The following is a 14,611-nucleotide window of genomic DNA, read 5'->3' as shown; positions in this document are numbered from 1 at the left end:
TATATATATTCCTGAAAGAATAATAAAAGAGGGAGAAATGATCTATATGCTAGCTTTTAGTAAGATATAGTGAACTCAATTCTAATATATTTGAAACAGTTACTCTTTAACAAGGAAACCTAATAGGATCCCCAGATCACTTTTATTCTTCTCAAGCCTGTGTCCACTTTTTCTGTGGGATTCATTCAGGTATGCCCCTGTGTGAATCTCCAATGGGTCTTTTCATTTTCTGATAATAAAAAGTCACCTGTAATCCCAGTTACTCAGAAGGCTGAGGCAGGAGGATCCCTTGAGTCCAGGAGTTCAAGACCAGCCTGGGCAACATAGTGAGACCCCCATCTCTCAAAAAATTTCCCAAGCATGGTGGGACGCAACAATAGTCCCAGTTACTCAGGAGGCTGAAGTAAAGAATTCCTTGAGGTCAGGAGTTCCAGGCTGCAGTGAGCTTTTTCTACCACTGCACACCAACCTGGGTGCCAGAGTGAGATCCCACCTCTAAAAGAAAAAAAAAATCAAAATTAGAAAAAAATAAATAAGAAGCCCTGTTACATGCTAGTCTCTGTTCAGATTTTAACACATCCAGCTCAAATAATGATCAAAATTCAGAACTTCATTCTAAGTTAAAACATCCTTCTTGGCTGTTGCAGGCCTGTCCCATCCTTACTGGACATGGGACTGATCCCTACCCACTCAGGTTGCCTCGGGGTCTCCCAGGGTTAATGAGGAGGGGAAGAAGTAAGGAGGTGTCTTCTGAGGAAGATAAAAAGTCTTCTAAAGATAAAAAGACCTGCTTCTGGCAAGTCTTCTGATGACACAGGTGTACTCTGGCACTGGTCTCCTCCAGCTGGGGCAAACTTCAACAGCTTTCCACATATTCCGGAGCACTTCAGGGACTTCCTTCTCTAACTGGCAACATCCTCCTTTGGCCGGTCATTTGCAACTCACCCCTCAACCCCTGGGCACCTTGCAGACCCTCTGTTGGAGTCTCATTGTTCTCTCTGTACACGTTCTTTGTGAAAACCACATCCTTGTGAAAACTGCAGCCGTGGCCTCTGAGATATCACAGTGCACAGTGGCTCCCAACCCCAAGGAGCCACATGCCAAGATCTCTGGGTGGCCTCCTGAAGCCACTTTTACCAGGCTGAGGCAAGGGGGAGTCTTGGACAAGAGAGGGCCAACTGCCACCTCTTGGTAAAGGAGGCATCTTCTTTCTAGTGTGTGATGACCTGGCCTTCTTAACGTCAGCCTTCATCAGCGCAGGGGAGAGGGCAGGCCACAGGTCTGTTTTGGATCTCCCCCTTGCAAGTCCTATTTGCACGTTTGGCCCTGCCCCAACCCACGTTTCCCTGGAACACCAGTGGCACCAACTTCACCAGGGATCTGGCTAGCAAAGCAACGCCTCAGGCCCCACCCAGGACCTATGGCATCCAGAGCTTTATCTGCAGCCTCAGCTGAAACTGGGACAGGGAGAGTCTCATTTAATATAATGCTAAAGACAGAACAGGGTATCACAAATTCTCCTGAAAACTTCCCTTAAATATAATAAGAAGAAGTTTTGCCCCATTAGAAATTTCTGTTCTATTTAACAAAGATTAAATTGCTGTACCCTATTGATCTGGAACAGAAAAGATGAACAGAACTGTAATTACTTGTTCACTTTTCAAAAGATAAAAATTAAGAATGGTCTTAAAAGGTCGAGTGCAGTGGCTCACGCCTGTAATCTCAGCACTTTGGGAAGCCGAGGCAGGCGAATCACCTGAAGTTAGGAGTTCAAGACCAGCCTGGCCAACAGGGTGAAACCCCTTCTCTACTAAAAATACAAAATGAGCCCAGTATGTTAGCGCATGCCTGTAATCCCAGCTACTTAGGAGACTGAGGCAGGAGAATAGCTTGAACCCAGGAGGCAGAGGTTGTGGTGAGCCGAGATCATGCCATTGCACCACTCCAGCCTGGGCAACAAGAGTGAAACTCCATCTCAAAAAAAAAAAAAAAGTCTTAAAAAATGACATCAAGATAGAAACCATAATCTCATATTGCATAAGTGAAATAATGAATATGAGTATTTTTTAATTACAGGGTTTTAAATGCAAAGCATTAATTATTGATTTTTATTTTCATAGCTCTTAAAACAGTTCCCTCAATGCTTTTTGCTAATATTAAATTTACTAAAAATTTATATGATCTGGAAGCATTTCCAGTTTTTTTTTTTTAAGAATTCTATATTTTTCTTTAAAAATGTCCAGGGGAAAGAAAGCTGTAACTTTTAGTTTTAAATTTAATCATTTTAATTTGAAATTATTCCTACCAGAAGTTTTTTCTCTGACTGTATATGCTCATTTCATTCAGATGAAATTAAGACCTTACATGGCAGGTGTCTTAGCAGCAGTCTTCTGAATTTGTCTGAAAGACAATAAACATCAGCATCCATGAGTGACAATTTTATTTTTACCAGTTGCCCCTTATTGAAGATATCAATATTTAGCAACTGGTGTAACATTTTTAAAGAATTTTAAAAGGCTAGTGGGATGAAGTGTGAGAAAATGAGGTCTTCTGGAGGCGGGACAATAGACTCCGGGTGAATGCGAATCCAGTGAATAGCTGTGCTGTAGTGGGAGGTCAGGAGAAGTCTGGCACATCCACATTAATCTTCTCTTTATTCCAAGAGATTAAACATCTTGAATATACTCACTTTCTCTCTTCCGAAAGCCAATGTCTTCCTTGTTTTGTTTTGTTTTGTTTTGTTTTGTTTTGTTTTAGTGTAACCAGAAAGAACAAGTGAACAGGCCAATTTCAAGCGTTCTGCCTTCTTCTCGCTCGAGGTGCCCATTGGTTCCTACTGCTCCACTTTATTCCACATTTTATCTTCCTGGAAATCTGATCGTACCGCTCTGCTTAACATTTTTCCTTTAGGTTACTTCAGAATGACTGTTTTACGGTTAACTTAATGCCACTGCATTCCAACATAACTAAACCTTCAGTAGTGCCATCGGAAAAAAACGCTTTCAGCGTTTCAGATATCCACATATTATTTTCCTCTTCAGCCATCATAGTAGAATGTTCTGTTCAACTTTCCACCAGCTACTCAAGTAAAGACATCAAAGTCAATGTCATAGGTACCCCTCATATTTGTTATTTTATAACCATGGACTATTTTAAAGCACTTAATAATTTATAGGCTTCTTCCTTTCCCAAGGGCAAGAATAAAGTGGCTTTGCCGCAGACATTGGCTTTCCTGAAATTATCCATCTTCTGTCATCTTAACCAACTCCTTATAATCCCAGAAACTTTTAAAATTGGGAGAGACAGAATCATAAAGTTTGAAAAGACGCTAATCAGAATTCCTCCACCTGCACTTGTCCACTTCACCCATGAGAAGGGGTCACTGTGCTGGCCTTGTACACACTCAGGGCCTGGGAAGCAACTCTTTCATGAGCCAGCCTGATCCACTTCCACCCTGTGCTGACGGTTAGGAAGTTCTTTCTAACACTGATTGCAAATAGGCTTCCCTGTGACTTTCTTGGTTGGTGATCTGCCCCCTGAAGAGTTAGAGATTAGGTCTGTGCAACTGCAGGCTGAGGAAATGTAATTTCACCTCCTAAGCTTGGGGACATATGAACCCTGGCTCTACTATTCTTTGGTTGTGTTGACCTGGAGGAACTTTCTTAGTTTCACTAAGAGAAGTGCCATTGTGTCTGAAATTGAGGTAGTGGTATGTTTTGTCATTGAGTTTCAGAATTGAATGAGGTAATAGAGTGTCTTACACACAGAGGTCCCTTTAAATGGTGGTCTTTTGTTTTTAATTCTTGTATTTGTTACTGACATATTGATTTCAAAGCATTTTCACTCATTTCCCCCAATTTTTACACATTTTTCTAGCCGTCCTCTCCCAGAGAGCAGGATAGATTCCTGTATTTATATAGTCTTTTTCCAGAGTCTTAAATATAGTGTTAATTTCTCTTAAGAATTAAATCATAATCTTAGAAACAATATATGCATGATATTTCCAAAGACAAACCCCATAAGCCTTAGGTGTTTATGTAATAATGTGATGTAATGAAAGATGATTCGTGCGTCCCAAAATGCTGCAGTTGGAGGCATACCCCCAAATTCTGTGTCATTTGGACCTAGTTCTTTCCCATCGATTTAACTCCAGTCCATCAGTGTCCAGCTTGTGTCACCAAAAACAGTGTGGAGGCCTTTATCATCAGTATTGCCTGCAAGATCTCATTCAGGTCAAAGTGCTTTGCCTTTAGTGTTATCACTGCTGATTTAGATAAATTCTTATTCTGGGTTAAATGTATCTTATTTTATAACTGCTCAGAGATAAGTATATTGTGATTTTTGTTTGTGCATGTCTGAGTTTTTCACTTTTCCTCCGTTTACTGACCCATGATTCTTCTATAAAAGTTATCAGAGGATTTTTAGCACGCCAGCACCTGCTTCAGAAAATGAGCATCAGACAACAAGAGGTGACTTCTATCAATAGCTTTCTGCAGAACACAGAGGACATGGGGCTGAAAACCTATGATGCCCTAGTCATTCAGAATGCTTCAGACATTGCCCGGGAAAATGACCGGCTCCGCAGTGAAATGAACGCTCCCTATCATAAAGAGAAGTTAGAGGTCAGGAACACGCAAGAGGAAGGAAGCAAAAGGTAAAGGCAGAGAGCATGCAACTTTAATTACCTTTGTGATTGATTCAATGGAGTCATGAAAATTCATATAGCCCTTAATGCAGAGTTCGATCAAATAATATGACAGGAGTTACAGGAACAGGTGTGCGTGGTTTGTTATTTGAAACAGCAGCAGTCTAAAAAGATGCTTTCCTGTGCTGTCTTCTCATGAGTTCGAGGCTGCTGCGTTCCTTCATTCGTATGTGATGACGACTGCCTCACTTGCCATGCTTGTGTCACTTAACTACCTCAAGCACATTCTAGTTCTAAAGCATTTACTGTTTCTGTATTGGCAAAACTATATAGCTTGGGGGTTGACATTTTTACACAAGTGTTACGGACATAAGACTGGCTTATAGAAACTTGTGGAAATCTGACCCAAAAAATGGAGATACCACTCTGAAAACATGAAAGAAAGTGAACTCGATAGATTGTAAGTGTATTATATATCCCTGTGTAAACTGTCACATCTCTCTTTTCCAATGAAGCAAGCTTTGGGGAAAGCTTTTTATTTAAAAGTTCACTTGAGATGCTTAGCTTAAAACAGAAACATGAAGACCAGCTGGTCCTTCTCCATTTGATCATTCTCCTCTCTCTGAGAACGATGAAGACGCTCATGAACCACCACACACCTAAGAGGGAGAGCAAGGAGTTCCTTCCTTTGGACCTTAATTTATCGTCAGGGAGATGTTTATTTTGCTATAGAAACTTGGTAATATCTTGTAGTTTCTCACTGAAAATGACTCTCCTTTCCCATTTCTGCTGATGTCAATTTTTTTTTATTAAAGTGGAAATGGCAATGTGTATCTTGTTAATTAGCTTCAAATATCTCAGTGATTAAATACTGAAAAAAATCCCCTTTGTACAAAAAAAAAAAAAAAAGACTGTAATTAAACATTACAGGAAAAACAAATTATCCACTGAGTGCCACGCTTTCATCTTCAGCTATTTCATTTTCTACATGGGCGGCTGGCTCTGCCTTGTGGTAGATTCTAGCCCTGTTGGTGTTCTGCCACAGAAAGATATAATTATAAAAACAAATGCTTGGAAACTCCTTGTAGAGTGAATGCATTGGCATCTTGCTAGCACATGATTACGTTGACATGTGAAGCCAGAAGAAATTTTTTTTAAACAAGATAACTATTAATTTTATATGACTTCCAAAATAATATTTATTATTTTCTCTGCTGGAACTAAACGGCCACCCCAATTTCTCAATTTGATTATGTATGTATTTTCCTGATACAAAATTAAGTGAAGAAGTATTTCTCTGTTTATTTACTGGATACCAGCAGTTTCCTTGGCACTGGCCAACCATACAGAGTCAAGAAGGAGAAATAACAGCTCTGCACATAATTAAATAATTTCTGGTAGAATTTAAATGGCAGGAAAGAGAGTGACGGGGAGAAAGAGAACACTGAAGTGTAAATTTCTGAGAGTTTTAAGTAGAGTCTGTCCTCCTCTTGCGAGGGGAAATGGTGATGAACTCCCAGTATTTGATGCATCAGTAACTCTCTATTAAGATGGATTTGCCAGAAATTATCATTCAGATTGAAATTCTGGTTTTTTGATTTGCTTAATAATCGGAGTGTGAAGAACTCATTCAGCGAGTGCCTGATGGAAAATACGAAGCCCCTTAAGTAGTGTTGCATTTGTGTGAGAATGTTTAAAAAGTAATCATGATGGATATCCCGCGGGCTCATGTGCTTTTCATCACAAAGCCCGAGCCAGAGGATGGGTGGCCTTCTCTGGACCAACTGGTCACCAGAGGGCTGCACACGTCCTCCAGCCACAGCAGGAAGGGCTGCTTGCCAAAAAGCCGTCATTATGTCTGCTTGAGCAGGTTCCTTGTTACCGCAATAATGCATCTGGGCCTCTCTGGCGTGGTGCTGTTTGTGTTTTGTTTCCCCCTAAGAACCGAAGACAAGAGTGGACCCAGGCATTTCCACCCCAGCTCCATGTCAGTCTGCATGGCCGTGGATGGCCTGGGCCAGTGCCTCGCTGGCCCGTCCATCTGGTCTCCTTCACTGCACTCAGTGTTCAGCATGGATGACAACAGCAGCCTCCCATCTCCACGGAAACAGCCTCCGCCCAAGCCAAAGAGGGACCCCAACACCCGACTGAGTGCTTCCTATGAGGCTGTGAGCGCCTGTCTCTCTGCGGCCAGGGAAGCAGCCAATGAAGGTCAGCCCTGGGGAGGGAGCCAGCCTCGTGTTCCGGGCTCGTGAATGCCCTGACTTCGCCTTGGGGCGCCCATGGCAGTATGTGGCCCTAATGTATTCTTAATAGAAATAAATCCAATTGTTGGCTTGCCAGCAGCTCTTAATCATTAAATATAAATAATATTTATTCAAATCTCTAAGCCTCTTAGGGAAAAGCTACTTACATGGCATTTCCTTAACTCCCATCCCCACCCCTGCCTCCAAAGAGCAGCATCAAATCAATTCAGAAAGTCAGCAGCTATTCCATGTAAAGGTTCACCAGTTAGAAAGTCAAGAAAATGCATCGGGCAGTCCAGTTATCACAATCTAATAAAAAATTAAGACTGCTTCATCACACGATAAGTGAAATTATTTACCCAGAGGAGAGTCATCGTGCAGGAGAATACTGTTAGGAAAACTTTTGAGACTAGATTATAAAAGTTTCTGCATCCATTGTCTAGAAACAGGGATGCTCAAAAGGGAACATTGCAGTTTTTCTCAGCCAGATCTCATAGATCAGTAATGAGACAATTACTGTTTAATTATTAATTTTAAGAATTGCGAAAAATAAAGGAAGGGCTTCTTAGCAGAACGCTTAGAATTTAACAGATTTTATTGATCACCCGCTATGCATCAGGCTCTATTCTAGGCATGTCTATATCTTTCTTCATGGAGTTTACATTCTAGTGTGGCAAAACAGATGGTAAACATAGTGAAAGAGTAAATACTTTAGAAGTGGATTGTTGCTGCTGAGAGAAATAAATAGACCCAGGATAGTAGTATAGGGTGGAACAGGGGTTGAGATTCTAAATGAAACGGCTGGGTAGAACTCACTAGAAAATAATATCTGAACACAGGATGAAACACAGTTCCTTCAGTAAATAAATAACCCCAAATACAAAAACACAGCAATTCCGTAAGCTCAGTGTTGGGATGACTGACAAGAAGGTGGTAGGAAGACATGGGACAGAGGCCTGAAGCAGTAAGTCCATCCTAGCCAACTTCTTTTTTTTTTTTCAAATTTATTTTTAATTGACATAAAATTGTATGTTTTTGTCATGAACAACATGTTGTTTTGAAGTATATGTACACTGTGGAATGGTTAAATCTAGTGAATTAACAAATCCATGCCTCACACAGCCATCATTTCTGTGTTAAGAGCACTTAGTGTCCACTTTTTTAGTTTTTTTTTTTTTTTGGAGACGGAGTTTTGCTCTTGTTGCTCAGGCTGGAGTGCAGTGGTGCAATCTCAGCTCACTGTAACCTCCACCTCCGAGGTTCAAGTGATTCTCCTGCCTCAGCCTCCCTCAGTAGCTGGGACTACAGGTGCCTGCCACCACACCTGGCTAATTTTTGTATTTTTAGTAGAGACTGGGTCTCACCATGTTGACCGGGCTAGTCTCAAACTCCTGACCTCTAGTGATCTGCCTGCCTTGGCCTCCCAAAGTGCTGAGATTACAGGCATGAGCCACTGTGCCAGGCCCTTTTTCTTTTTCTTTTTTTTTTTTTTAGCATTTTTTAAGAATACAGTGTATTGTCATTAACTATTGTCACCATGCTGTACACTCTTCAAAGTGCTTTTTATTAGTGGCATTAAAAAAGAATAGATCTTTAGGATATTTTTTACTTACAAAATGTTACTGTCTTAGTGTATGAGCCACGTATCAACAATACTTAGATCAAAGTAGAGGAGAAATTCCTAAGACTTTGGGGAGGAGAGTCCAAATTTGTGTCTTTAGAGTCCTGGTGATAAGGACAATAAGAAAAGCTGTAAAATGACATTAGATGAGATCACCCCTAGGAAAGTCTTCAAAGTGGACATCGATGTGGACTTAGATGTAAATTAGAACAGGACCTCCATAGATATGAGGCATTCTCCCCCGGTGCCACATACACCAGGAGAAGCCCACGATCTAAGAGAGCCACCAGCACCCTCCCTGAGAAAGTGGGGAGCATCTCATCGCCACTGTTCCAACTTCAGGCCTCCATTTTAGATTTGCGGCCCGTATCTCAAAAAGATGTGATTAGAGTAACAAGAAAGATTTTTGGCAGCTTGTGTGAGGAAGATGGTATCTAAGATGCTAAGACCTGTGAGATGGAGAGGGTGGGAAATTAAGACTCCAGATAGTATCAGACATTGAAAAAACAGTCATGAAATGTGATGGAAAATTGCAGCAAAAGGAGAATAGAGCCCCATCCAAGCTTGAACCCTGCAAACAGGCTCTAGAAATTTGCATAAAGAGGCCTCAGAATAGCTTGTAACATCTAGGAAAAGCTAAAGGTTTGTGTGCACCTTAAAAGACCACTGCCCTGGAGTAATGGGGGGGCCACTTTGTCACATGTTATGAAAGGAGATCAAATAGTGAGGAAGAGGCTGAGCTCCGAGAGCACTCTCATATGGGCAGCAAAAACAAAGAGTCAATTAAAATAAAGGTTACTCAGGAACGACAGGAGATACACACACGCACGCACGCACGCACGCGCACACACACGCGCACACGCACACATGCGCACACGCCCACACACGCACGCTCACACGCATGCCTGCACACACGCACGCACACACACGCACACACGTGCACACACACACGCACGAAAGCAAAGTGACCCCGAAAAAGATTAATAAAGAGGACAGCATAATAACTCTTAATTTCCTTATTACATGCTATCAAAATACATCATGTGATAGCATTAGGCATGCAAGATATTTATGTAAAATTTAGTTTCTTGGATCCTAATTTTGTCAGATATGTGATTATAAGGTACTTAGAGATGCGTTTTGTCCACTATGTCCCACCCTGGTGAGCAGACCTTTCAGAAGCTTGTCAAAGGGCAAGTGTATACATGGTTTCCTTTTTACCATCTACATTATCTGTTCTTTCTTACAATACATTAGTTCTTCATGCTGGTTACTTTACAGCCGCCACCACAAAAAGAAAGTCTTTGATCTCTTGCAACTAGAGATGTATTTCTGCATTCTGGCATGCGCTCTCAATACTGTATATTTTTAAGAATAAGACAATTAAACAGCTTAATCTGCTCAAGCATGCTTGCTGATTAGTTTTTACAGCATTAGGGAGTCAGAGAAGGCCAGCGCAGGAGCTTAGCCACCCAGTCTGTCAGTGGTCTGGGTTTCTAATCCATGATTGCAAAGGTAGCTCCACCCACACGTGATAAGCCAGCTGTCAGACGGGGTTCTGGTCCCTTCTGTGCCCCTATGTCAGGAGCTGAAGGTGGTTGAGTTAAGACAGTGATGAAATTGATCCTAGCATCTTAGACATCTCCCTCAGTCCAACACAATCCAAGTATCATCTAAGTCTTTGTTGTTCAATGCAGTAGCCACTAGGCACATGTGGCCAATTAAGTTTAAAGTAAATAAAATTAAATACAATTTTAAATGTCATTCCTCCATCATTAGTCACTTCCCAGGTACTCAGTAGCCACAGGTGTAGAACTTTTCCATCATCACAGAAGCTTCTGTTAGACAACCCTGATTCTAAATGCTTCGTGTGTCTACCAAGTGGTGATCCTGAATTTTTTTGCACCTAGTAACGTCACAAAATTATTCTCCTTTCTGTCAAAAGATAGGAAGAAAAGTTGATCACTATTCCAAAATGCTTGGTGAACCTTAGTTTCACAGGATTGAGGACGGCAGCTGAAGTTGGTTTTGTACTTGAGCCATCCTTTTTGGCATGTTAAAAAATCAAGTTCAAATTCTTTTCCTTTACAAATAAAGCTGTGAATCAGTTCAGATGGTTATAGAGTGAAAGGAGATCTGATTGGAGACCAAGGGCCAAGGATTGTAGGGTGACCAGCCCCAAGGTCACTTTAAAGTTATCTTTGTGTTTATCCTTGTTCTTATTAGCACATGTCTTTCCTGGTGGGTCCTCACCCAATAAAAATGGTTGTGGTGAAGGAAAACAGGATAGAGAACAATTTTTTTTTCTCATTTCCTTTGTACCTCAAAAGCATGAAACAATTTTGCAGGCCAATAAATGTTAACACTTCTTTGCAAACTATTAGCAAGCTAGAGACAACTATTTAAAAGTACCATGTTTTTATTAGGTCGGTGCAAAAGGAATTGCGGTTTTGGCCATTGAATAAAAGCCTGCAGTTGCTCTTTGCAAATAGTAGCTAGGAAAGGAAAGATAGGGCCTCGTTTTCACTTCCTCTTGGCCGGGGCCTCCCAGCTGGAGTGCTGCTCTGCAGAGTTCATTCCTCACACACCGGGTGCAGCCTTTCTCCCAAAGACGGTTAACATTCTCTCGAATTGTCTCCTGACCGAAGTTAAATATAAGCCTGCATTTCATGCGTGTGACTTTGAAGAAGTGACTCAGTCTTTCCAAGCCCATGTATATCAAGGAGCAGCAACAGCAGAAGCACGGCAGCGGCTATTTCTGGGGAGTTAGGAAGCAAAGGAGTGTAGAGCCTCATTGCCCAGGACATAGCAAGTGCTGAGCAAAGTTACAAGCATTTAGCTTTGTTGTTAATGAAGCCTCTGACAGTCAGTTTCCTCATTTGTGAAATGGATACTAAATTCTAAAATGTGGGACTTGCAGTTAAGTCATGATGTCAGTGGTGCTGTGCCTGGCTTGGAGTGACCGTTGCTCAAGGTGAAATTGCAGAAGCAAGCTTTTCTCAGGCAGCTCTAGTCCTCACTGTTCACCGTTCTATGTGGACACTTCCACACTCACCCTCCCTTCAGACTCCAGCTGTCTCCTCCTTGGAAATTATACCTTAATGAACCTATAATTTTTTTTTCAAAAATTGCTGTACAACTCCATTCTCCACAAAACGCAGTTTACATGTGTAGACACAAATCATGATTCAGCTGTGTGGCTTAATTTGGAAATAACTTTATTTCTTTTCTTTACTCTCTTCTTTCTGTCTTCATTCTAGAACAACATGTGTCACATAGTAAGCACTCAACAAATACTTATCAAGTGAATACATGTTACAGAAATCTATTTCTCTACACTCTTCATTAAAAGAGAATGTGCTTCCTATCAGTATATCAGAGGGAGCACAATTTGCCAAGGTTCGAGAAGTACCCTTGAAATGTGTCAAGGCTGGATTTATCCACATAGTTTTAACAGAAGCCCTTAAAAAAATTTTTTTTTCTATTACCTGAAAATGGACAGAAATTAGGTCTTCTGTGAATGCTCTTTGGAGAAATGTGTTGCTGAGGATAACAGAACACAATTGCACAGTTCACCACCTATGTCGCAGTTGTACATTCAACAAATAGTAATTAAGTGTCTTCCATGAGCCTGGCTTCTCTCTGAGGACCTGACAGACCAGGTGGGGAGATAAGTGGTCAAACAGATTACAGGGGAAGCACAGCCACAGCACTGAGGGTGTGATAGGTGCACACCGGGCCACAGAGTACCTTGCCCTCCGTGGGAACTGCGAAAGGCTCAGGAAGGGCATGTCAACAGCATCAAGTGCAGTCGGGAGGGTAAAGATGGGGGCGGGGAAGGCAATGATATTGCCTGAACTGCTCCTCCCACCAAGAAAGAAAAGTTATAACAAGGTTGCGACATATGACTGCTTAGTAGAAGCCCTTTCTGTCCAATTTGCAACTGATTGTAAACCCATCCTATATCCACTGATGTATGCAGCCTGAGCAGTCAGCTAGCAGGCACTTAATTAAGCATCTTTTATGTCCTAGGTCCTGTGCTCTGTGCTCCGTTTGCTTCTGCTCTGAAACTCAGCACAATCACACTAGAAGTGCTGGAAAATGGAGGAGAGTCACATATGCAGACACTATTTATTTTGGATGAACAAGCATCTCATTCCTCCTTTTTCTCACAGATTAACTATGCAGGTATTTTGTTCTTGTGAGAATGGGACCAAATAACTTATGCGCAGAAGATGACTTAAAAGTCACTGACATGCCTTTGCAAAAATACCAAAAGGAAAATGTTTTGTAGGAGAAAATGTAGATCTCCTAACATGACACACATGTCCGTATCATTCTCCAGCAGTTCAGACAAGAGGCAACTTTATGATGTAATAAGATGGCTTCAGAATGTAGTCTGACTCCTAAGCTACCGTTAGGATCCCAGAACCTGCCCTAAAAGTATTCTGTGATCGTGAACTGTCTTCCCTACTCTATTTCATTGACTTTATCAAGTAGTTGCAAATGTTTTATGCATCAATATTAGGACGAAAAATTAAGAAAACTGTTGATGTAGATTCATTTTTAATAACCCTCTAACCAGTATTTGCAAATGAACTTTTAGCATGTGTACACGTGCACATGCATCCAGAAGTAGCCACAAACCAAATTAGACTTTAATTTGCTAACTGTGGTTTTCTAATTTTAGTTTATAAAGAATGACTATTTCCAGTTCTGACCCCCCAGAGGTTCCATTTTAACTGTTATGGAGTAGAACAGGATAATGCACTCTAGTGATCTGATGTTACTGAACCCCAGACCACACTTTAAGGAACAGTTCTATCTCTCACGGTAAGTTTCTGGTTGTGTAGCGGTGATAATGTGGGTCATGATGGATACTTAGTGATGTTTACGATGTACAGGCATTAAGCTAAGTATCTTTCATCTGTAGAATGGTCCTACCTAGTAGGACTGTCATCATGACCCTATGTAGAGAAGCGTATTAAGTCACTGAGCAGTGGTGTAACTTGTCCCATGTCACATAGGCAAGCTTTGGACCCTTGAGTCAGGTTCTCAACAGCCTCTCAACAAACATGCTACTTTTATTTATAATTTTTTAATGCAAAAAGGCTCTTCACCACATCTGAAGCAAACTTTCAGGGAATACTATAGCAGTTACGTGTTGTCACATAGCACCCCACCCAGAAATTAGATTTATATACTGTAGTGATTGTTTTACTACCCCTCTCAGGCTCTGGGTGTCAACAGAGATCACTGAGGCCGTTGTCATACGTGGTCCTTCATGCAGCAAGGTGGCTGGAATCATCTGAAAGCTGGTCACAGTCATGTCTGGTGCCTCAGCCATCTGAGGAGAGCGACTCCTTGGGTGTCTCTCTCTGTCTATGTGATCTCTCTGCATTGCTTGGGCAGCATGACAGCTTCAGGGTATCCAACTTCTTTCACGGAGAGTCAGTGCTTCGGGGGCATGTGCTTTGGGAGAGAGAAAGCGGTAGATGCAGCCTCGCTTTGAGGGAGCCAGCGTGGGAGGTGAGCAAACTCCCTTCTGCCACGTTCCTTTCATCACCTCAGTCCCAAACACCCATCCAGGTTTAGGAAAGGAGAAACAGATTCTACCTCTGGAAAGGATATACTGTGGTGGCCAAGGTGTTGGAAAGTACCGTCTGTGTCAGTCCACCCTCTGGACAAAACAATTTGTATCCCTCTCTCATACAAACTATACTCACCCCTCCCCCAGACTCCCCAAAGCCTCCTGCAGCATCACATCTGGCTCAGGTTCAAGGGCCAGATCGCATCCTCTAAATCAGATCCCGGTGTGCCAGTGCCTCTGGTACGATTCCTGAGAGAGACAGCGCCTCAAGGGTGTCCTCTTCCATCTGAAGACCTAATGGCCAAAAAGACAAGTTACCAGATCCCCCACACAACCAAAATACACTGGAGGGACAGGCAGAGAATAACTGTGATGCACGCTTCTGTTCAGACACGGGAGGGAGATCAGGTGACACACAGTGGTCATCGGTGGGTGGCAGTTGTGAACAAGAGCTGGATACATGTTGCTTGTGCCTTCATGAGGATTTAGTGCAGTTTGCAGACTGGAAA

General features: G+C 41.9%; 1 protein-coding gene across 2 annotated transcripts in view; it reads left to right on the top strand.

Moving 5' to 3' along the window:
* MYO16 (myosin XVI) overlaps positions 1-14,611 on the top strand; it is a 655,611-nt gene that overhangs the window by 560,054 nt on the left and 80,946 nt on the right. For both annotated transcript variants that reach the window (XM_011966244.1, XM_011966243.1), the window contains exons 30-31: positions 4,408-4,654; positions 6,588-6,856. In XM_011966244.1, coding sequence (XP_011821634.1) covers positions 4,408-4,654; positions 6,588-6,856 — 516 coding nt within the window. The remainder of the gene's footprint in view (positions 1-4,407; positions 4,655-6,587; positions 6,857-14,611) is intronic.

Source organism: Mandrillus leucophaeus, unplaced genomic scaffold, assembly GCF_000951045.1.
Source record: "Mandrillus leucophaeus isolate KB7577 unplaced genomic scaffold, Mleu.le_1.0 Scaffold750, whole genome shotgun sequence".
NCBI lineage: Eukaryota > Metazoa > Chordata > Mammalia > Primates > Cercopithecidae > Mandrillus > Mandrillus leucophaeus.
Note: the sequence above shows the minus strand (reverse complement) of the source record. Positions and strands in the feature narration are given on the sequence as shown.